Raw genomic sequence first — 24,221 nt, forward strand, 5'->3', positions numbered from 1 at the left:
CAAAATATTTGGACAGAATGGTTAAGACCATGGATTTTGAAGTCATTCTTCCATCTAGAAAAGTATGTGTTGATCAGCTGCTCTTTGCCAGGTACTGTGTGATGTGGTAGAGATACTCTGACAGGCAAAATAACAGACACCAACTCTATTCTATGGTGAAATTTGCTAAGTGAAGAGGACACACATATATCAATGAACTTATCAGAGATATAAATGCATAACTGCAAACTGTGATAAGTACCGGGGAAGCATGATACAAGTTGCTATAAGAACTCCTTTTGCAGTTTCTGGCCTATTCCAAGGGGTCAAAGGGACTTGTCTAAGAGACCTGAAGTCTGAGGATAATTATCAAGTTCATTAGGGAGAGGAAGGCTAAAAAGAACATCCCAGTCAAAAAGAACAGAAAGGTCTCAGGGTAGAAGGCATCACGATATGTTCAAGGAAGGGAAATTGGCACCTGGTAAGAACAGAAAGCCAGGCAGAGATCAGGATCAGATCACAGAAGTCATTTTAAGGCGTATGAACTTGACCATAAGGACAATGAGAAGCCATTATCTAAAACAAACAAACAAACAAACAAAAAACACCTTGGTTTGAATTCCAGCTCTTCTCCTTTTCACTATAGAACTTTGGGTTGTCATTTAATCTATCTCAAGTCACTTTTGACCTCAGGGCTTTCTCTTAGTCTTTCTCAGTCAGCTTAAGAGACAAGTCAACTGCAAAATCAGTCCAGAATGAAATCATCATATATTTGAAAGTCTACCAAGTGAGTAAGGGCAGAAGCAGGGTGGCATAGCTACCTATAGGACTCCCATGGCCATTCTCACTTTTGACATCTCTAAAACGGAACTAATTTCCATTCCTCTGAAAACCTACATGCACCTCCCACCATTTTGCCTACCTCAGTAAATGGTATAATCGATGCTTCAATCACATAAACTGACAGCTGGGCAGGCAGGCTGAACGTCTCCTTCTTCCTCAGTCCTACAACTAATTACCGGCAAGTCCTACCAATTGTTCCTGCGATGCCTCTGGTGAATCCCTCCCTCTTTCCTGCCACTTCTGCCTAGTTCAGGCCCTCAATCCCTTGCCAGGAAATTACAATCACCTTCCAAGAGAACTCTACAGCTCACAGATTGCACCTCAAATTCACCCTTCCATTAGCTTTACAAAACAGAGATCAAGTTCTTCTGCTTTAAAGCCCTAATAGCTGCCCCTTGTGGCTCCTCCCCAACTCTCATTTCTACTTCCCCCAATGCTCTCCTAGAGAATAAAGTTTAAGCTTCAGTCACCCTTTGACTTATCTCTTGAACCTGTTTCCTGCCAGCTCCTACCCACACACATTCTTCACACAGATGACCAAAAAAAACTGCTCGCACATGTCTAAGATGCACCATGCACATCTCCAAAGCCTCCATGTCTTTGCCCAGTTTCCTCTGCCGGCAATGCTATCCTGCCCCAGCCTTTCCAGCCTGAAAGACCAGCTGAAATATCAGCTAGAGTGTGAAGACGTTCTCCCAACTCCCTCCTCCCAGTCAGGGTGCTAGTTCAGACTTCACAGAGCAGCTATCTAGCTTCCTATCTTCACCCACCTGACTCCCCTAGAGGACACAGACCACCACTTACAGCTCCATCACATAGCAAGAGTGCCAGGCCCCATAGTGAGGCCTAATACATATTAGATGAGTGAATGAGAAAAAAGTAAAGGGAGATGATTTGAACTGCTAAACAAGCTCTCAGGGAATTTTAGCAAAATTAGGAGACACTTTAAGCAAAATGAAGCTTCCTATCACTGGAAGTTTTCCAGTAGAGAGATGCTTGCTGAATTCTAAGATCGAAGATTTACATATCAGGTCAGAAGCTGGCTTAGTGTTCTCAAGTGTCCTTTAAACTACAAACCTTGTGTCCTACTTGGCCCCACTGTATTTCTCACAGCAGTTGCCCAAGCACCGTAGCTGTGCACAGAACATTAATCAGCATAAATGACATCAACCCAAAGCCTTATTTTATAGTAAACAAGCAACTCTGAGAATAAATTGCTTTTTATGGTGACATTATTTCCATCCACATTAAATGGCTAAGAGCAGTTTCATTCTCAAAGAGTGATTTTATTCACTAGGGTTGAGAAAATAATAACAGTAACAACAAAGATAGTGCAAGCCATAGCAAGCTAAGTTATAATGAGACGCATTCACCTTGACAAGTAATCCTGATGTGTTAAATCCAGAAAAACAAATTATGCAGCTAATTCCGGACTCCTTACTAATCATAGTATTTTCTACTAGTTTTCCAAATTAAACTAAAATAATTCTTAAACTGTTTCATGATGATTAAATTACTAGAAACGCTGTAGTTACCCTATGTAATTAGACTTATAGCTCCTTGCATTTTCTCCCATATTGCAAAATATTATTTGTAGTTCAAAGGAATATTTAGCAAATAATACAAATATTACTTTAAAGAGCTATATTTAATATACTCCTTGGCAGGACATTTGCCACATTCTGTCTTGCAAAACATTTAGAAAATGCTAGCTCTCAATAAATATTTATAAGTATGAAATTTCCGATGTAGAAGATATATTCTGGTTCCGTTTGAATCTAATTATGTAAAAACAAGTACTGAATCAAGTTGTTTTCTAAATCAGAATTTTATGTGTATTCATATTCCCTAGATTTATTATGAAATGTATATCTATATTTTCCACCAAATAGTAAGATCACAGTCAAAAACAGATTTTTAAATCCTCCCACTGTCTGCCATAAAAAATACATATAATCTCGTATAAGGTGACAGTGACACCGATCATTTCTGTTCCAGGCTGATGGATGTCTGAAACCACCTCCTTGAACTTTTCCTTTTCTATCAGATCATTAGAAAGGAGCAGAATGCAAAAGCGATGGGGACTAGTTACAGTTCTGTCTGCAGAGAGCTTGGAGAAGCGACACAAATGCTCTGAACCACTGCTTGCTCATCTTAAAAATGGAGAAGATGGACTAGAGGCTTTTAAACTCCCTTTTTTCTTTAAAAAAAAAAAAAGAACTCAGCTAGTTATCTATTGAAATGTAAAGGTAAGTCAGTTCTTGATTATTTGGGGGCCGGCAGCCCAATGCCAGTACTTCCCGGGAATGTGTCTGTTTCTTGCCTGCCTCCCTCTGCCTTTTGGTCAGTCGGTACCTAACCAGTTTCCCTTCCACCAAGGGATGAGCAGCAGAAAGAGAGCAAAGAGGTAACACCATCTGAGAATGCTGTGGGGGGGAAAGGCCCTGTAAATTATATCCGAAATGAATTCCGGAGATTACTTGTGCGTATGATTTGAGCGTCACCATCTATTAATTGGAGCTGAACAAATCAATAGCACCCTGGAGCTGCTTTGACTAAGAATTTTTATAGATCATCATGCTGCCCTGTAGATGGGGAAACCGTACGGCCTACTCTGGCCAGGCTGTAAGCCTCTGTTGTCCTGTCGTAATTATGAGTAGGAACATCCCCTTCCCTTCCCTGGTTCCCAGGACAAGTTACATGATCACCCTATAGAGACTGCAGGTAACAGAAGGGTAAGATGCCTCATTCTGCACCGCAGTTTCTGTGCAGACCAATGAGAGCAAACTCCACCTTCACTTCCCCAACAGCCCAGCTTGTGATTATTCTCAGAGGAAGCAAACGAGTGAGGGGCTACCACCCCAGTCTGTGCTCCAAAGAATCCTCCCTGCCCTTCTCCTCAAAAGACATTCCTTAAGAAGCATTCAGTTTGCCCATCATTGCCCTGCTGAGCACACTATAAAATATATATATAATACATATATATATATATGTATATACACACATATATACATATATATATATATATTTCCTATATAATAAAAGCATAATATGCAAATCAACCCAACCAGTGGAACAACTGTCTGGCGAGCAGGCGGTGGCACCAGGCCAGCCAAGGCACATGCCAGCAGGCAGAGGGAGGGGACAGCGGCGGAGGGGCGATGGCCGGGGGGGGGGGGGGGGGGGGGGGCGTCCCCAGATCACCCGCCTGTCGTCTCCCACAGGCGGCAGTGGCTGTGGCAGCGGGGGATGGGGCCAGCCACTCTCTGTCCTGTGCAGTCCCCTGATCGGCCCTCCCAATCGCCTCCCGCAGAGGAGCTCTTAGTCAGACATCCCCTGAGGGCTCCCAGACTGCAAGAGGGTGCAGGCCGAGCTGAAGAACCCCCTCCTCACCCAAGTGCATGAATTTTCGTGCACCGGGCCTCTAATATATATATATCAGCTTTGCCCCTGAGACTAAAGTTTATTTTAAAGTCTATTTTTATAAAGCACTAATATTTGTTTGAGGGCTCTCCACTACTCCTTAGGAAGAGTTAAAGGAAACTGGAAGCCTGTCAGAGAGTAAAGTTGAAATTCATTTAGAAAGCAGTACTTGAATGTGACTACATATAAGTGTTGTGGGGATGCAAACATCCACTCATCAAGAACCCCTTGAGGGTATGCATGGGTCAAACACCCGAGGCTCACTACAGATGGGGGGAGGGGTTATGAGGGGCATCAGAAGGGGGGACAGAACATCATTTTTGTTTGTTTCACCTACCTTTCATATATCCCAAAAGTGTGAACTAGCTAGGCCGGCATAGCTCAGTGGTTAAGTGTCGACCTATGAATCAGGAGTTCACGGTTAGATTCCCAGTCAGAGCACATGCCCAAGTTGCAGGCTCAATCCCCAGTGTAGGGCATGCAGGAGGTAGCCAATCAATGATTCTCTCTCATCATTGGTATTTCTATCTCTCTCTCCTCCCTTCTTCTCTGAAATCAATAAAAGATATATATATTTTTAAAAAGAATGTCTATAAGACTAAAAAGCATGAACTAGATGCCCTGTCTACTTTCTAGGCTCTCTTTTATATGTTTCTTTTCATCAAGGAAGTTTAAGAGCCATTGCTATTAAACAATGGCTCTGACCTACTAATGAGAAATAGGAGCTTAAAACTACTGGTTTGGCTCAGTGGATAGAGTGTTGGCCTGTGGACTGAAGGGTCCCAGGTTTGATTCTGGTCAGGGGCTGCGGGCTCAATCTCCAGTAGGGGACATGCAGGAGGCAGCTGATCAACAATTCTCGATCATTATTGATGCTTCCATCTCTCTCTCTCCCTTCCTCTCTGAAATCAATTAAATTTTTTTAAAAAAACTACAAATACAATTATACTTTTAGAAAATAATGAACATATTTGAGGAATGTTATGTGTTCACCAATTTCAGGAACTTTCAAAGAGAACCATATTTGTAATAGCAGAAAATTATCATTGGCACTCAGATCATAAATCCACAGAAGTTGTCTTTAAAATGGAGAAAAGTTTTCACTTACTTCAACCATATGCCATCTAAATAGTAAAAATAGGATAAATGTAAAGTAAAGAAAATCCAGCTCCTTGCTCCATCTTGGCCGGACTGTGGATCACGGTCTCAAAAGAGATTTTAGGGGTGGTTTCCTCCCGTGCACCGTGTCCCATTACAAACCCACTACACACTCCTGACAAACCTACCAGGCCCAGTATGTGTCTGCCAAACCCTGTGCAGCTGTAGGGGGCCCATGCTTCTGTGTAAGGAGGGAGAGCCGCTCCACAGAGGGCAAAGCAGGTGCCCGGACACACAGCAATGGGAACGCAGTGCATTTTCAGTCCGAAATGTGCTGGGGATTATTGCCTCTTAGGCTTGTCTATGCCTCACGCCTCCAAAAATTAAGTACTTAAGATAGACCTTTTTTTACTAAAAAAAAAAAAAAAAAAAAAATTCACTCAGTGTGATTTTCAACTATGAGAACAGCAAAACAAAATTGTATATAGGTCCCCAGTGTTTTCCCAATTAAGATTTCTTTTTTTCTCTCTCTCTAAAATCCTTGTGGGGCAGAGAAGGGGGGAGGGTACCAGTATAGAAGATACAGGCTGGAAAAAGTTCATTTAAAATGCCAATTGAGAGCAAAAGACTACAGCTCTTGATCAAGAGGAAAGAACCACTGTCCAATCCGTACTCAGGATGTGAAGTCTGGTTTAAGAAGTGGGATTCACAAGCCGCACTGGTTTGTTCTGCTTCCAATTCCAATGAGAACCAAGAGCAAAGACAAAAGCCTCGCTCCTCAAAATGTGGCCCTCACACCAGCAGCCTCAGCATCACAAAGGAGCTTTTTAGAAATGCAGACTCTCAGGCCTAACTCCACACACACTGAATCAGAGTCTGCTTCTAACACACATGAGGCCCAGGTGATTGTCCGCGCGTAGAGGACTTGGAGTGAGCAGTGGACAGCTAATCCCTTCCGACTAAGGCTGTTTACTTCTTTGCTGCAAATAAATTCCCCACTGTGTCCAGAAGTACAACTCCCCTGGCACTTGGAGAGAAAAAAATTGGAACTTTGCATCCCTGTTCTGTTATCTACTAGCAAGTTACAGAACTTCTCTGAGTAACTTCCCCTGGCAAAAAAAAAAACAAAAACAAAAAACTATCTTCCCTAGCTGTGATGAGAATTAGAGGAGAGAGTAGTGTAAGGATGGCCAGGTATGTGCCCAGACCAAGGCAGAAAACTGCTTGCTTCTGTTTCAGTAGCGATAGGAAATCAAGGATCAGCAGACACAAATTTAACATTGAGAGAATAACGGCAATTTCCCCAAAGCTGGCCGATACATTTCATGCAATTCCAACAAAACTCCCATAGTTATTTTTAATTGTATACAGCAATCTTAAAATGAGTATGTAAAAAGAAATCTTTAACCAACACAAAAAAGGCAAGTGCTTTAAAAGAACAGAACATGAAAGAATGCATAAAATTCTAGAGAAAAATTCTATTAAAAACACATAAAATTTTGTTTTTTAATGCAGCAACAGATAACATAAATGAAATGAAAAAATAGCGCAAACTGAAATTTAAATATAAAATATTTAATATTAATTATGAAATGAAGTAATATCTATATATAAATATATATGTATATGTAAATTGATGCTCTGCTCACTGATGGTGGAGGAAGTAAAAAGTAAAGTAACAGTGAGATAAAACTTTAAACCAGCGATTTTCAACCCATGTGCTGCAAGAATTTTTAAAGCATGCAATGCCTTACTATTTATTCAAGGACACTGACCTCTTTTCCCTTAGATGTCAAATTTAAAAATGACAACAGCCAACACAATAGCCATCCTGTGTGAATGAATCAAAATTATACCTATGTTTTGTCAGATAGGCAAAAAATATATCATAGTTTTTGGTGTGTTGCAGGATTTTAATAATTAGTTTATGTGTGCCATGAGATGAAAAAGGTTGATCATCACTGCTTTAAACCTTTCAGAATGGCAAAAATTAAAAAGTACCATAACCAGCCCTGACTGGTTTGGCTCAGTGGATAGAGCATCGGCCTGCGGACTCAAGGGTCCCAGGTTCGATTCCGGTTAAGGACATGTACCTTGGTTGAGGGCATATCCACAGGGGGGGTGTGCAGGAGGCAGCTGATTGATGTTTCTCTCTCATCGATGTTTCTAGCTCTCTATCCCTCTCCCTTCCTCTCTGTAAAAAAATCAATTATATATACCATAACCAACAAGATGGCAACAAATATCTTCATCCATATAATGGGGTGTAGTGGTGCTCTTATTCCTAGGGGCTGGGTTCCCAGGACAGGATTGCTACATCTAAGGAGTGTCATAGTGCTAACACTAGCAGCAGTGTTAATCACAATTACAATTACCACCATTACTACTATAAAATTCCTTTAACTCAGCAACCCACCTCCTGGTAATCTACTTACAGGAGATCAGTATTGTAGTAGTGCCAGTAGTAACAACTGCAACTACTACTACTACTACTGCTACAGAGATAGAGATAGTACTTAAGTGCCACTGTTCAAGCACTTTACATACAGTAACTCTAATCCTCACAACAACTCTAAATAACAGAAACTATCATTCCTATTTCAGACTAGGAAATTGAGGCATAAATGTGCCTAGCAAACATAAGAACTTATACTGATACTAGAGGCCCGGTGCACGAAATTTGTGCACTTGGGGTGGGGGTCTCTCAGCCCAGCCTGTGCCCTCTCACAGTCTGGGAACCCTTGGGGGATGTCCGACTGAGATCTTAGGCCCGCTTCCTAAGCCGTCAGTCAAACATCCTTAGCACTGCCACAGAGGTGGGAGAAGCTCCTGCCACTGCCGCTGCGCTTGCCAGCTGAGAGCCTGGCTTCTGGTTGAGCAGCGTTCCCCCTATGGGAGCACACTGACCACCAGGGGGCAGCTTCTGCGTTGAGCGTCTGCCTCCTGGTGGTCAGTGTGCAGCATAGCTACCGGTCGTTCAGCTGTTCGGTTGATTTGCGTATTAGCCTTTTATTATATAGGAATAGCTCTTTTGCTGCTGTTGTTACATATCCTCTGACAGCAATTCTAACCCAAAAGAAAAAAACAATTTAATAAAATATCATGAATGTACATCTGAATGTTCATGAATGGGAATACATGGACAGGTATGAGTAAATATATCTTTGTATGAAATAAAGAAAAACAGAAGGACCCACACTAGCCAGTTCACATGGATTATTTTGGTGGAGGAAAGTGATTTTTGAGAGACAAGGAGGGCTGGAGAAAGGAGGAAGCAATCTCAATAATAAAAACACACACAAAGTGAGAAAGCTGAAGTATAGAATAAAAACAAAGACAACATTTCACATTCTTTGGGGACACAAGGAGCTCTACAGGAATTTAAGGAACAGATATTTTCAAGAAAACTTCATTACTCAAAAGAGCCATATTTTTGTTAAATGATTTGGGCTTTTCCCCCAGGTAATACAAATTTTGGAGAAAATTTCCAAAGCATTTATTCTTTGTTCAACAACAACACCAAAAACCCCTACTAATTCCAAGGTTCAGAACCCATACTCATCCATGTAAAGGCAAGCATGTCAAACTCAAAGGCTAACACAGGCCAAATAAACAAGGTTTAAGTTTATGTGGGCCACAAAAAAAACTTGTTCTCTGAAAGCAAAATATTTCTTGTTGCACACAGCAAACAAGTCAGTACAAGACTAATGACGTGGCAATTGGCTGCTAAAATATTCGCTGCTAGTATTAGTGGAAAGAAATGGTGCACTAGGTGCATACGGGAAATGAATGCAACACCATTATAGTAACCAGTCATTAGCGAACATTGTAGTTCGTTATTAATAATTATGTTTGACATGCTTAGTGTAGAGGAAAGAAAGCTGAGTCCTGCTCCTGGCACTGTCATCTTTGTGCTATTTGACCTTTGGCTAGTTAATAACCTCCACTTAAGTTTTCTCATCCACAAAGCGAGAAAGTTCAACCTGGTCACCCTTAAATACCTTTTTAGATATGACAGTGTGATGATTCTATTATTAACAAGTACAAAGGAGAAAAGTGAAAAGCTAGCAAATGGGAGTGATAATTATTAACATTTTAAAGACAATGGTAATTTAATGAGCCACTTAAAATTAGAATGAAAAACAGCAATAAGATTAAGTAGGAATTGTACAGTTTCAAGTGGTGAGTTTAACTATACAATGCTTTAATTTTCATGTTGAGGGGGAAAAGTTATCAGTTTAGCTATCCTTCAGATTACTGAAGTAAGGCTTGATTTGTCACCTTAAAATAGAGCCATCCATAAGGAATAGTTCAACAAAAATGCCATGCTCTAGAGACCACATGTAATAGCTCTGTGAAGAAAGGCTGGTCAGTGACAGCCAGTCAGCCAAATAAATAAGTTACACATGACAATTTCCAACGGAACCGTTTGAATATGTTACTCATAGAATACAAAATTGCCCAAAAACGTACCTGCTGAAGCATGATCATTTCCTAAAACAACAAAGTTTTAATTTTTATATTCTCCTCAAAAGTTTTATAAATAATAATGTGAATATGAGTAACACTAAATGAAAATTTGTGTCTGAGTGCAAAGCATAAAAAGTCACTAGCTCATGGGGCATAAAGATTTCCATGAGCTGGTTACAGTTAGTGTATTTTATTTTATTAAATGGGTATGGGATTTTCCAAAGGGATACACAAAATTCCTTTAAACTTCCCCAATTTAGGAACCCTTACATGAAAAACCACCTTTTCAGACTGATTGGAATCTTCTGGAAAAATCCGCCAAGTCTTTAGAACGTAAGTAAGACTGGCTAGTCACAACCAGGCTTTTAGGCTAGGATGACATAGGGAAACAATCCACGGCTTGCACAGTTATCTGAAATTCCTGAAAACAAGCAGTTCCCTAAGTAGCAGGTCATAATTTTCTTATCTACAAGCACAGGCACGTGCATTTATTTATATCCCCAGATTAACTTCACGTCTAATTTTATTGCCACTGAGTATCCAGGGGTGGATTTCTTTTTTGAAATGGAACTTGAGCTAGATCAAAGACATTTTAAGGTCGAAATGTACTTCTCTGCAAAACAGAGTGCGTGATCCCATGAAATGAATGAATGCGTCGCCATGCCCTTGGGCGCATTCTGTGGCGGCTGCGGGCAGGAAACCCCGTCCAGCCGTCCCCACCTGGCGGTGCCCTGGCACTGACTTACCCAAAAGAGCAGGTTGAGGGCGTAGAGCAGACAGCGCAGGCACCTGACGGAGTCTTCTCTGGCCATAGTGACCCCCGGGAGGGAGCAGCCCCATTCTCTCACCACATCCTATCCCCAAGGGCAAGACAGCAGCGACCTGCAGCGGGCGGGGGAGAACAGGACTGACCCCCGCGCTCCGCACCCCCAGCGCATCCCTTCTCTGCCAGCCCTCGGCTGGGTCCGGAGGCTGGTTCATTCCAGACACCGCTTCTTCAACAATCACTTGTTAAAGTTCTGATAGTAACCTACCCCCTCCGCCAAGTCCCAACCGCCTGCAGATACCACCTGCTGAGCAGAGAAAAGGAGTGGCTCCCCGGACGAATAAAGGCGCAGAGTCAAGCCCGGTTCCCAGGGGACCCGCGGCGCCGTCTGCTGGATTCTGATGAGACGCTCGGGAAAACCTCCCTCCATCCGCGCCCCTCCTGGGGGACAGGTCCGCTCACACCCAAACTACCCGCAGGAGGCATCCCAGGCGCCGCCGGCGGGTCCGAGGGTGAGAGGGTACCTCTCGTTAGGACAATTCCTGGGGCCCCCAACTCCGCACCTCCCGCCCCATCCCGCAGCCCCAGTGGGAACGCGCGGCCCCGAAGGGGCGCAGCGCCGAGTGGGGATTCCGCCCGGCGACTGGAGTTTCGGGGGGAGAACGTGAGAAACGATGTCTCGGCCCGGAGTGATGGATCAGCCTGGGGCGCGGGCGGGGACGGGGCAGGGCGCAGGGGAATCGGGGCCCGTGCAGCTGTGCAGGCACCGGGCTCGTCACTCACGTCCCCTCCCCCGGCCCCGGCCGCGGCCGCGACCCCGCGCTCCCAGCCGCCGAGGGAGCACAAAGCCGAGCGCGGCCCCCCCGCCCGCCACCGCGTGCGCGCGCCCCCGGCCGGGCGCGGGGAGCGGCCAGGGCAGCCCCCTAAGTAGTTTCGCACCCGGCGCCCGGGCAGCCGCCGGCGCGCTGGCGGGACCGCGGGCAGGAAGGACGGCAGACGGGCGGCCACTCACCGTCCGCGCCCGGCCGCGCTCCGCACTCCCGCCGCTCGACTGTCGGGGACGCACCGAGGGGGCTCATCGGGGCAGGGGCGCTCCCCCCGCGGAGCCGCAGGGCTGCATCGGCTCGAGCTGGAGACGCTTCCCTCTCTTCCTCTCCGCCCGCCGCCGCCGTCGCCGCCTCCTGGGAAAAAGGAAAAAAAAGAGTCCTGGGCAGCAGTTGCTGGAAAGTCTCTGCTAAGCCACCTCCCAGCGCCGCTGTCCCTCCCAAGTCCTCGCCAAGTCCGGACGAGGCAGCGGCGGCAGCCAGGGCTGGCTGCACAAACCCTCGGCGCATGCTCCGGCCGCCGGCCCGGGTCGGATCCTAGTGGGTGTTGCTTGTCCCGTCACCCCGAGTGAGCCCCTTAAGGGACGCCTCACCTCTGCGAGACACCGTCTAGGAGCCAAAGCCAGGGACTTTGGGGACGTCCACGCAGTGAGCCCCTTGAAAATGGTGGTGCCGGAGGAGGGGAGGGGAGGCTATAGCCATAGGGAAGCAGGCTCTTATTATATGAAAATATTTGTGTTTGAGAAGGGGGGTGAAAGAGTGGACCAACCCAATTCCTGCAACGAGAAACCAGTTTTCACAACCTTTTGGGAACAACCTCCTGTGATTTGTCACTAACGTGGTGCCCTGTGATCCTTTTTATTGCTTTGTTGCCTCCCAGATTAAAACACACACACACACACACACACAACCAGTTCTTTCCTACTTCCATAATGCACATGCACTAGGAAACACGAGTAAACGTGTCCAGGTCTGACATCCAGCATAGGAAGAAAATATTTTTAACTCTTTCACAGGTAATCCAAAGACTTCAAATTTTTCTCCCAATAAGATGGAGTTTTAAGTGGGTGATTTACCTTGAATTGTGTACATACTAATGGACTTGGATTTTTTTTTTAAGCTAGAGATTCAGGGAGCATTAAAATAATAATGGGAAACTATCCTTCTTCTTAAAAGCTTCTTTGGGGAGTAAGAAGTTTCACACATAAAAATCACTCCATCATATCTCCATATAAAAATCTGATATTTTATGCCTCATGGTAGCCCACATTTCTATAATTATTTTTATGCACATTGTGTGGCAAATAAATCTGACACTAACAAATCTGAATTCCAGAAATTAAAAAAAATATTTTTTAGAGAAATACAGGAATTTATTTGAGCCAAACTGACAGCAATTATCAGGAAGCAAAACCTCAGCGAATTGAGGAAATGTGCTGGAGAATGGCAGTTATACATCTTATTATATTTTATTTTATAAAAGTTTATATGCAATGTTATTTTGTATTAGTTTCAGGTGCACAGCACAGTGGTCAGACAATCACACTTCACAAAGTACTCCCCCCTTCATATTTTCAGGACCCACCAGGCACCTTATGTAGTTGTTACAATGTGATATGGTATTTGTCTTTCTCTGACTGACTTATTTCACTTAGCCCAATACTCTCTAGGGCCATCCATGCTGTCACAAATGGTAAGATTTCCTTCTTTTTTATGGCTGAGTAATATTCCATTGTTCAGATATACCACCACTTTTTATCTATTTGTCTGCTGATGGCACTTGAGTTGCTTCCATATCTTGGCTATTGTAAATAACGCTGCAATGAACATAGGGGCGCACATATTCTTTTGAATTAGTGTTTCAATTTTCTTCGGATATATACCCAGGGGTAGAATTGTTGGGTCATAAGGCAGTTTCATTTTTAATGTTTTGAGGACACTTCATATGTTGTCCATAGTGACTGCACCAATTTGCATTCCCACCAACAAATAGTATACAAGGGTTCTCTTCTCCTTACATCCTCACCAACACTTACTGTTATTGATTTATTGATGGTAGCCATTGTGACAGATGTGAGGTGATGTATCTTTGAGGTTTTAATTTGCATTTCTCTGATGATTAGTGATGTTGAGCAGCTTTTTGTATGTCTATTGGCCATCTGTATGTCCTCTTTGGAGAAGTGTCTATTCAGGTCATTGGCCATTTTTAAATTAGATTATTTGCTTTTTGGTGTTGAGTTGAATGACTTCCTTATAAATTTTGGAAATTAACCCCTTACCAGAAATATCATTGGCGAAAATGTTCTCCTATTCCGTAGGTTGTCTTTTTGTTTTGCAAGCAACATCTTTGAGAAAACCTAATAATGGGGAACCTACTTACATTGCTCTAGGGGGCAGGGGGCGGGGTGGATAGAATCCTGTGTCATTGCCTGTCAATGGTCAGTTGCTGCACGACCAAAGTGACAATGAGACATACACTCATTTGGGTAGAAATAAAATCATGACTACAGGAGAACCCGTGTTCTGGGTTAGAGTTAGCACAATCTTGGAAAGCAAGTCACTAAGCTGAATGTAAGGCAGCAAGCCCCAAAGAGCTCAAAGACAGCCATCTACACAAAACACCAAGAAAAGTGTCCAGGCATCCGTTAGGTGACTCTGACTCTGGCAGCAAAGTATCTTCTGGAAACATGGAGAAGAGCGAAGAAACCCACTTATCCGCCATCAGTTTCCGCTCAAATGAGAGAGCTGCTGAGACAGCCCATCACCTGAACGCTGTTGGAACCACCCGTTCCTCTGAGAGATAGAAACACCCCCACATTGGCAGTCTATGACTAGCATCAAAACTGATTTTAAAAAAAGAGCACAAAAACTCCCATGGCACTGAACAGAGATCCTCTTCTAATTCTGGGACACAGTCAGTGCCTTTCCATAATTCATAAACTTTTTAATATATTTTTTATTCATTTCAGAGGGGAAACAAGAGAGAGATAAAAACATCAATGATGAGCCGAAACCGGTTTGGCTCAGTGGATAGAGCGTTGGCCTGCGGACTGAAGGGTCCCAGGTTCGATTCCGGTCAAGGGCATGTACCTTGGTTGCGGGCATATTCCCAGTGGGAGATGTGCAGGAGGCAGCTGATTGATGTTTCTCTCTCATCGATGTTTCTGACTCTCTATCTCTCTTCCTTCCTCTCTGTAAAAAATCAATAAAATATATTTTTTAAAAAAACAAAAAGAATCAATGATGAGAAAATCATTGATCGGCTGCTTCCTGCATGTCCCCCACTGGGGATCAAGTCCGAAACCTGGACATGTGCCCTAACTGGGAATCCAACCATGACCTCCTGGTTCATAGGTCAACACTCAACCACTAAGCCAAACCAGCCGGGCATAATTCATAAACTCTTAAGGGCTCTAAGTAATATAATTTTAGAGGAAGTTGCTTGGGAAGTATATATGCCCCCCCTTTTTAGTAAATAAATAATATGGAACCATAGAAGTTAAAGGAGTTGCTCAACATTATATCTATAGTTAAATCAGGTCCCAAACTAAAATTCAGAATCATACTCTCTAACAGCACGTGAGTTCAGTGATTCTCAAAACTGCAGTCTGTTAGAGTCACTTGGGAAGTTCTGAAAAAATTCTAACACTTAAGCCATACCCCACACCAGTCAAGCCAGCGTCTCTGCAGATGTGATCTAGACAGCCAGGATTTTCAAAGTTCCCAAGTTAATTCTAATCTGCAGCGAAGGCTGAAAACCACTGCAACTAACGCCTTACAGATGCCAGAAAACTAGCAAAGGGGTCTCTTCAGGTTTAGCTGGATCCAATCCTTCACTTGTGAGCTGATAAATTAAAATTAATATCCTCATTTTACAAGTTAAGAAGAAAACAGAGCTCTAGTTTCTGCTATAATATTCCCGATAAACCGATATCAGAGTATACTGATATGAGTCAAAATTTCAGTAGAAGAGATCGCACCACATTGGGGACACTGCGGCACTGGGCAGCCATGATTCTTTCAACCTGACCATGCCGCCCTTCAACTCCTGCCCCTCAACTGGAGTTCTGCCTTTTGGAGTCCAGAGCTTGGGCAATCCTTCTCCCATCTGCAGCCCTTCAACTCCTTGAGGGCAGCTGCTATCCCTCCCTCTCCAATTCCTGTCTTCTCCAGAATTACAGAAGCACAGTACGACTTGCCATCACAGCTGTCATTTTATGGGCTCATAGTTTATTCTGTGAGAATAACATCTTTTTCTGTACACAAAAAGGAGGGTAGAAAAATCCCAACATGGCATGACAATCTGAATGTAGACTAACACATTAGGAAGATTGTGTGGTCTATTCATTGCCCCTGAGGCAGAAATTCAATTCTGTAGCTACGTGTGCTTCATTAAATACCCTTTGACTGTGCGGCACCTACTAAGAATACTAAGATACTGAGAATAAGATGGGTCCCTATCCTCCAAGAAAAGGCAAAACTATTCTTTTCAGTTTAGATGATAACAGTTGCTATTTAGGAACAATCTCAGATGTGTCAGTCCCAGAGTCAGAAATAAAACTCAGCTATGCACTAAGGTAATATAAGTTCCTCACTCCACGAGGCAACTAATTTGTCCATATGTTATTCCACTCATTCTGCTCAAGTTGTGCAGAGGGAAGGAGCAGCATAGGGATTTGGTAGAATGCATGAGTTTCTATTTTTTTCTCAGTGTAATACCCATTACAGTACACTGAAGACACTTCTTCACAATCAATGCAGAAACAAGGCATAATGTGTTTTGAGCAAGTAATATGTGTCTGACATGCTAGATGCTTCTCATAATGTACCTTGTTTATTTATCATAAACGCACAGTGAGATACTGAGATTCACTTGATTTCTCTAGGGTCATACAGATAGCAAGTAAAGAAACAGATTATAAGATGTGTCTGACTCCTTGCTATGTTAATCTGCATTCAAATAATATTTCAAATCTGGGTGGGGAGCCATTGACAAAGCTCAAAAAGAAAAAAATATTCTAAGGAGTATTTATTAGTTCTTGAGAATATGAGGCTGAATTTCAAATATGTATACTCAAACTATAATTGGTAAATCTAATTTTACCTTTTATTTCTTAAAGTACACCCAATAGGATCTGAGAAAAGTCTTTTATCACTGAATTAGGCAGATTTCTCTCAACTATAAGCTTAAGGTTGGCAAACAAAATGCAGGATTCCCAGTAACATTAGAAATTCAGATAAGCAACAAGTACTGTTTTGATATAAGATGTCCCAAATATTGCATGGGAAAAGTACCACATTGGACACACATGTACTAAAAATTTATTTATATTTATTGGAAATTCAAATTTAACTGCACATCCTAGATTTTTATTTGCTAATTCAGGCAACCCTAGAAAATTCAACTCAAAGTGCCACAACAATAAGGATATAAATAAATACATTACTTTACATAACAATAGTTCCAAAATAACAATTCATCCATTCAACAATAGCATCAAGGAATCAGTCTTTCTCTACTTTACTCTTCTGATATACACAATGTGTCAGCTAATGTCCTTGGGCTACCTCTTCTCCTGATCACAAGATGGCTGTGCAAACCCAGCCATTGCATCGGGTTACTACTTCTTCTAGAAGAAACTCATCCTTTCTGTGGATCTCTCATAGAATCAAGGAAACTTTTCCCAGAAGTATTACAGCAGGCTATTCCTTATGATTCATTAGCTGGAACCCCATCACCTACATTCTCAGGTATGCGCCAATTACTGGCAAGGAGTATGGGTCTGTTGTGACTGGTTTAAAACAATCAGGTGATATTCCCTGTGCCTGGAGCAACTCTGCTCTGGAGCACATGGCCAAATGGAGGCAGGTAGAAAATGCAACACAGTCAGAACTTTGTTTGAGCTGTGGGGTGTAGAAAGGAACCAATGCTACCACCCTCTGTCCTATTCAGTGCTGAAACAGACCAGCTCTCAGCCCACTACTTCTGTGGCGCTATACAGCAAGCACCTTTAAGCCATTCAGACAACCACTGAAGCAGGAACCTCCTGGCAGCAGCAAAACCCTAAGAAAACTCAGATCACATTATCTCCCTCCCAAGCCATAAGCTTACATCCTATATACATTCACATGCGCACACCATACTATTGCTTAAAGCAGTGATTCTCAACCTTGGCTGCACATTAGAATCACCTGGGAATCTTTTTAAAATCCTGATTTCTGGGCCTCATCCTCCAGAAATTCTGTTTCTTTGTTTCTAATGTTGTGGCCCCCACCCCATAACAAAGAAACAGAATTTCCAGAGGATGAGGCCCAGAAATCAGGATTTTAAAAGGATTCTCAGGTGATTTTAATGTGCAGCCAAAGTTGAGAACCACTGGCTTAAAGGATTGCCCAAAGCAGCACCCTCAGAAAAAACCCCTAGAATACTTTCTTGTTAAAGTTTATCCAAACCCAGCCTCTATTCAAAATTCACAGATTTGGACTCCTTTCACCAGCTTACAATGGTACAGACAATCCAGTCCTATTCAATAAATATGTGTGGAATTGTTACTACAAATTCAGAATTGTGCTAAGAGATAACAAAAGTTCTAAAATAATTTTGACTCTCAAAGAATTTACATCTTCATTACACACATATTCTTCAAAAAGCAAGAGCTCTCATAGGAGAAACTCTTAACTTGCAGTTCTTTGAAGCAAACTGTAAAGAAAAGGAAGGAACACAGGCTCCATTTACAAACAGCTGTCAGACCTTAGTTTTCTTAGAAAGATCCCTCAGGAATTATCCCATTATTACTACCACATCACCTTCTTATCATGCCCACAGTACAAAACCTAAGAGAAAGATAAACTTGTTATCATGCATATTAGTCCTTTGTCTTCATCTGCTGTCCCTTCAGTTCACTTGCTGTGTTTTAAAACTTCCATGTTATTCCAACGGTACATTAATAACACGTTTATTTATTTACACCAGAAAAATATTTAATTTTAAAATTTCTTTTCAATCAGCTAATCCAAGCTCACAAGTGTCTTCATCCTATCACATATAAACCAACAATTTTATATACAAAAAAAATTGTGATTTTTGTGGTTATAATTCAGCCTTTAAAACTCCCTATGTTAGTGTGTGTGTGTGTGTGTGTGTGTTAGCCATAGCCATGTAGAGATGTAGTGAATTTTCATTTTGTATTTCATGCTACAAATGCATTAATGATTGAGTGATGAATAAAAGTTAGTGTTCCCGCTGATGCTACATTTTTTTTCATTGCAAAGAACTAACAATTGTTATTATGTTTTACTACCTTTGTATGGTCAGTATTCTTTCTTAGAAAGCAACATGAATGATTACTGTTCACAGAAATAAAGAAGAGATACCATGTCAGGGACAGAAGACATCCACACATAACTCATAGAGTTAGTTTTAATAACTTACAAGCATTTCTGTTATTTTACTATGTTTCTTAGGTTTATCAGTAAAATTACTCACTGTAAATGACTAGAGAAAAGACTCGGGATGTAATATGTTTGGTTTAGAAAACATATGCATATTTTCCAAAATGAGGAGTAGGAATGAAAGTCTGTGTCTTCTGGTGGGAGTTTATATTGATGGTGTTTTATGAGTCACTGTCACCTTAGCCCTGGGTCACAGACAGGAATCCTTCCAAGTCTGTCACTGTGGAGATGAGCTGGTTCTCACTTCAGGGAAGGTGGCCTGTTACCTGGCAGCAGTGGTTTGGGCTGCAAGGCTGACCATATGTTAACTTAATTAACTAGGTCCCAGCAGCCATTTCTTGCATCAGACATAAAAACTGAAAATACAGCAACCAAGGATTTATGCTGCTTAAGTTTACTCTCTTTGTCCCCAACTTGCACTGTACTAAGGCTGTGATAAATCACCTCCCTTCTTCCCTCCCCTCCATACCCCTCATTCTATTCAGGCCAGGATTGCCAACTATCCAGTGCACTCATCATGTTTGCTGTGCATCCAAAGGTTCCCAAACATGCCTCATTCCGCTCTGGGAGCAGGCAGGGATGGCCAGAACCTAAAAACCAGACCAATCCACTGGGTGTGACTGGGACCTGAGTGAAGACCCATTGAAAGGTTATGCAAATCCAGGCAGTGGAGCGGAACCAGGGATGAGGGGAGTGTGTTGGCTAGTGTGAGGTGCAAAGCCCAGCACGAAGACAGATGGCCGCATCAGAGAGGCCCCGCAAAGGGTGACAGGCAGGTGCTTTGGCAGACAGACAGAACTCAGTATCATAGGACATGGCAGGGGAAAAAATAATGAAGAAAAAGAAAAAAAAGCAGGGAAAGCAAGAAAATACCTTCTCCACATCAAGGTGATTGAGTCACTCTGCCCGAGGCTTATTGGGTGAGGCGGGGCCAGGGAGGTGAAGGCAGGTTCCTCGAAAAGCAAGATTGTAGAACAAGAGCCACCGTCTCAGAGAAAGTCCTCTCATCCCCAGTTTTACGAGTCATACTGGGAAGATTAGAAACGTTTGTGGTTTCCAGATTAAGGAAGATCTTAGATGCTGAGCCTAGGAGTTTGCACTTTATTCAGAAGCAATGGCAGCCACTGACAGGTTTTGACATGAGCAGAAGAATAACACATCCACCGACAGCAGACATTTTGAAGTCGGACCTAGATTTGAATGCTGCCTTCACCGCTTGCTAGAAGGTGATGATGAACAAATGACCTCACCTCCTCACCTCTGTAAGCCTCAGTTTCCTCACCCGCATACCCACCTCCTAATGGGCATGAGTATTACATAGTATGTGAACGGCCCACATGTAGCTGGAGTCACGCTGTCCTTTGAAGTTTAAATAGAATGGACTGAGCCTCTAAGTCTGAAAGCAAAGTGAAACAGGAATTTTGGGGGATGAAAAAAACAGGTTTTTGGAAATTAAGGGGACCATGGAGGAAGCACAGGGCTGCAGAGCAGCAGAAGGTATATTTCCATAGATAGGGGGAGCTGGGAAGCGGCAACAGGTACATTTCCATAGAATGAGGGAGCTGGGAACAGCAAAAGATCTATATTTACAAAATAAAGGGAAGGAAGCCCTCATCCAAAAGGAGAGAGGAAGAAAGCCCAAAGTGAATAGGAAAACAATAAGGAAGGAGGGGGGAGAACCTCACATATCCCATGTGAGGTTGACCTTTGAGCTCAGGAGTTATTATAGTAACCAGTCTAAAGGGATAGTGACCAATCAGAGGAGATATCAAGGCATCAGGATCTGCAGCCTTTATAAGCCACAGGGAAAAGGAACTCAGTGGGACCCTTTCCCCATCCCCACGTGGGAGTCCATTCTGTGGGACTCTTTCCCTCTCCCTACATGGGAGCCTGTACTTGTTTTTTAATAAATCTCCACCTTTGCTATACCACCTTCTGTCCGTGGATTCATTCTTCGACTCTAATGGACAAAGAATCTGGGTTCCAGTCCAAAAATTCCGTTTCAAAAGCAGCGTGTCAACATATTTTCCCTTGTAATCATTCTGGGGATTCTTGGATGGGGAAGGAAGGGAACAATTCTTTCAGAGTTCTGAATCAATTTATGGACCATCTTGTCATCTCAAGAATGGTATTCTTTTCTCTGAAGGGTGACCATTTGCAGAAAAAGATTCCTTCCCTCTCAAAGTATCAAGCGGACAATCATAGCTGCCTTTGACTGAAGGGATTTCAGTAGCAGCATGACATGGAACTCAAAAACAAATATTAGAAACCCTCTGGCTACCAGGGTGGCTGTGGCATCTGCAAAGCTGTGCCTCCCCGAGGGGCAGCATAGAAGCTTAACACCATGGGGGAAATAGACTTCACTAGAATAATCCACCCAATCACCACACAAGCAAATCGCATAAACAAGTCCTGAAGGAGGAGGGGGTGATCAGTACCTAGAGTTGTTGCAATATGTTATCTAGAATGTCCAGTTTCCAACAACAACAACAAAAAAGGTTGAGGCCTGAAAAGAAACAGGAAGATACGACTCATACACATGCATACACACACACACACACACAGCCAACAACAGGAACTGCTGTGACAGTGACCTGATGTTGGATCTAACAGAAAGTTACTTCACAGCAGCCATTATAAATATGTTCACAGCACAAAGGGCACGATGACTAAACAAGTAAAGGAAGGCATGACGGCAATGTCACATCACATAGATAATATCAGCAAAAAGATACGCTGTAAATAAGAACCAAATATTACTCTATGTTCTAGACCAAATAATACATTTTATAATTATATAGAAATACATTATCTTCTATAATAATAAAAGCATAATGTGCTACTTAGACCGGAAGACCTTCCAGACCAAGCCGGGGTTGCAAGGGAAGCCCGGATCTCGGATACCAGAGGGAAGCCAGTGCCAACAGCCAGGGAAAGGAAGGCCTACTCTTGCACAAATTTTGTGCATTGGGCCTCTAGTATATAATAATGATATATATACACACATATTAGACATCATATACATAATGTATTATGGGCCTATAACATATAGAAATGTAACATGTTTGCCAATAATAACACAAAGGAATGGGTGAGAGCAAGGCTGTAATGGGCTAAGAAAATAATTATAGGTCATAAAGTAATAATTGTATGAAAGAGAGAAAGGGAGGGAGGGAGGAAGGGAGGAAGGAAGGAAGATGGAAGAAAGGAAGGAAGGAAGGAAGGAAGGAAGGAAGGAAGGAAGGAAGGAAGGAAGGAAAGAAGGAAGGGAGGGAAAAAGAAGAAAGAAAAAGGAAGGAGTGGAGGGAGGGGAAAGGAGGGACTGGGAGGTGCGAGAAGGAGAGGAAGATGCCACAAGCCTGCCTCATCAAAGACACTGGCTTCTGTCTTCCTAAGCGGTGTCTTTGGATTCCTGATGCCCTTCTTGCGCATGCTCATCCCCACTTGGTGCTGACACAGCCCTAATGTCGCAGTGCAGATGGTATAACAGGGAGGACAAGCCTATTGGCTGCCAGGGCTTCCAGGATCCCTTTGCCCCCACTGAAGCCTGTCCCTGGTGGCCCCACCCTACCTATTCAGCACTGATCTGGGCTCCTCCTCAGCTTTCCCTGTCTGATATTCAAATTTAAAATCCTGTTTAGAATCAAAAATTTCTTCCCCAAACCTCATCTTCTCCCTAAACCTCATCTTCTGGCTATGCCTAATACTGTTCCTAATCTCTCTCTCTCTCCAGAAGCTAGATCTTGCTTCCTATATTTGATTTGCCATCTTACTTTTCTGGGACCTGTTAAGACTGAACCTTTAAACCACCACAAGGTGTAACCTGCTTAATCTGGAATTTTCATGATGTTGTGGATCATTAGCACCCCCACCCCCAACACACACACCATTATCACTCTCCAACACACACACACACACACACACACACACACACACACACACATTCACATACACAGCGTTGGAACACCTTGGGTACTAAAGCCTGCAAGAAGCAAACTTGAGTTTGCCTTGATCTTTCAGGCAGGTACCTCAAGCCGTACAGCTGGGGCACTGTTCCAGCCCTTCCCTATTGACCTGTAGGGATTTGAATAGTTGTATCTTTGTTTTCGTTCTGCCTAAGCATGCTCAAATTTTAATGGCAAATACATGAAAGTCTCTTTTCAGGGCTGATCTCAAGCTTATGAAAGTAGGCAGGTTATTAGCTTCTCTATTGAGTGAGTTTGTGACGTGACATTTTGTGCTGGATTTTGCTGGCCTCTTTGTTACTTTTGCTGGTCGTAGTGTGTTTGCATCAAGTTACACAGCTTTCCCCTTCCCTATTCCCTGTCCTCTCTTCAGTCAAAAGCAAAGGTACAAATAATTTTCTAATCTATTCTGGGGGAAAAATCAGGAGAACCGAAATGATAGAACAGAATTCAAAATCAGAGAAAATATCCTCTAAGGAGAGTCTAACCAGTGGTCAGCAAACCGTGGCTCACGAGCCACATGAGGCTCTTTGGCCCCTTGAGTGTGGCTCTTCCACAAAATACCACATGCAGGCGCACACATACCGTGTGATTGAAACTTCGTGGCCCATGCGCAGAAGTCAGTTTTCGGCCTGGGCGAGTCTATTTTGAAGAAGTTTTATTCAACGTACGTATAGTTTAACTAAGACTTAAAACTTTAAGTAAAGTTTATTAAGTTAATTTTAGGGAACGTTGTGGAGTGAAAGAAGATGTAGTGTTGAGGATTGAGAAAGGTATGTTGAGATGGTTTGGACATATAGAGAGGATGAACGAAAGGAGATAGACAAAACAAGTATACAAGACGAGTGTGTATGGGAGAGTTGGAAGGGGTCGACCTCAGTAATTGTACTTCAATCAGATTGAGGACATTTTCAGCAAAAGCCAGCTTGGGAGTACCCTAATTAAGTTAATAACAATGTACCTACCTATGTAGTTTAAGTTTAAAAAATTTGGCTCTCAAAAGAAATTTCAATCGTTGTACTGTTGATAATTGGCTCTGTTGATTAATGAGTTTGCCTACCACTGATCTAGACAATCCCTGAGCTTCAGTGTAAGGATTTTGTGCTGTCTGTTTGCATAAGGATTTGATGTTAAGCATCGTGTGTGTGTGTGTGTGTGTGTGTGTGTGTGTGTGTGTGTGTATGTGCGTGTGTGTTTATTTGTCTATGTTCTGTGTAGCTAAAGTTCCGAGATCAGTGGCCTGTAATCATGAAAGTATTACTGAACTATAAAAACTTTTGAAAAAAAAGACCGTAAAAATATTTGAAAGGAATTTTACTTTTAGCAGATCAATTTTAATTTTGTATCTAAGCTACTTTAAGCCTGTATAATATGTGAAATGACCATTGAACTTGGAAGCAG

The 24,221-nt window shown here is 42.7% G+C and overlaps 1 protein-coding gene across 1 annotated transcript in view; it reads right to left on the reverse strand.

Annotated features, from left to right (window-relative positions):
* The window catches only part of TSPAN12 (tetraspanin 12), a 68,673-nt gene extending 56,864 nt beyond the window's left edge, over positions 1-11,809 (reverse strand). The window contains exons 1-2 of the mRNA XM_070423787.1: positions 11,592-11,809; positions 10,560-10,695 (exon numbers count right to left, since the gene is read on the reverse strand). Coding sequence (XP_070279888.1) covers positions 10,560-10,625 — 66 coding nt within the window. The 5' untranslated portion in view covers positions 10,626-10,695; positions 11,592-11,809. The remainder of the gene's footprint in view (positions 1-10,559; positions 10,696-11,591) is intronic.
* Between the last annotated feature and the right edge of the window lie 12,412 nt (positions 11,810-24,221).

Source organism: Myotis yumanensis, unplaced genomic scaffold (genome assembly GCF_028538775.1).
Source record: "Myotis yumanensis isolate MYYU_CA2020_CCGP unplaced genomic scaffold, mMyoYum1.0.hap1 SCAF_9, whole genome shotgun sequence".
Lineage (NCBI taxonomy): Eukaryota > Metazoa > Chordata > Mammalia > Chiroptera > Vespertilionidae > Myotis > Myotis yumanensis.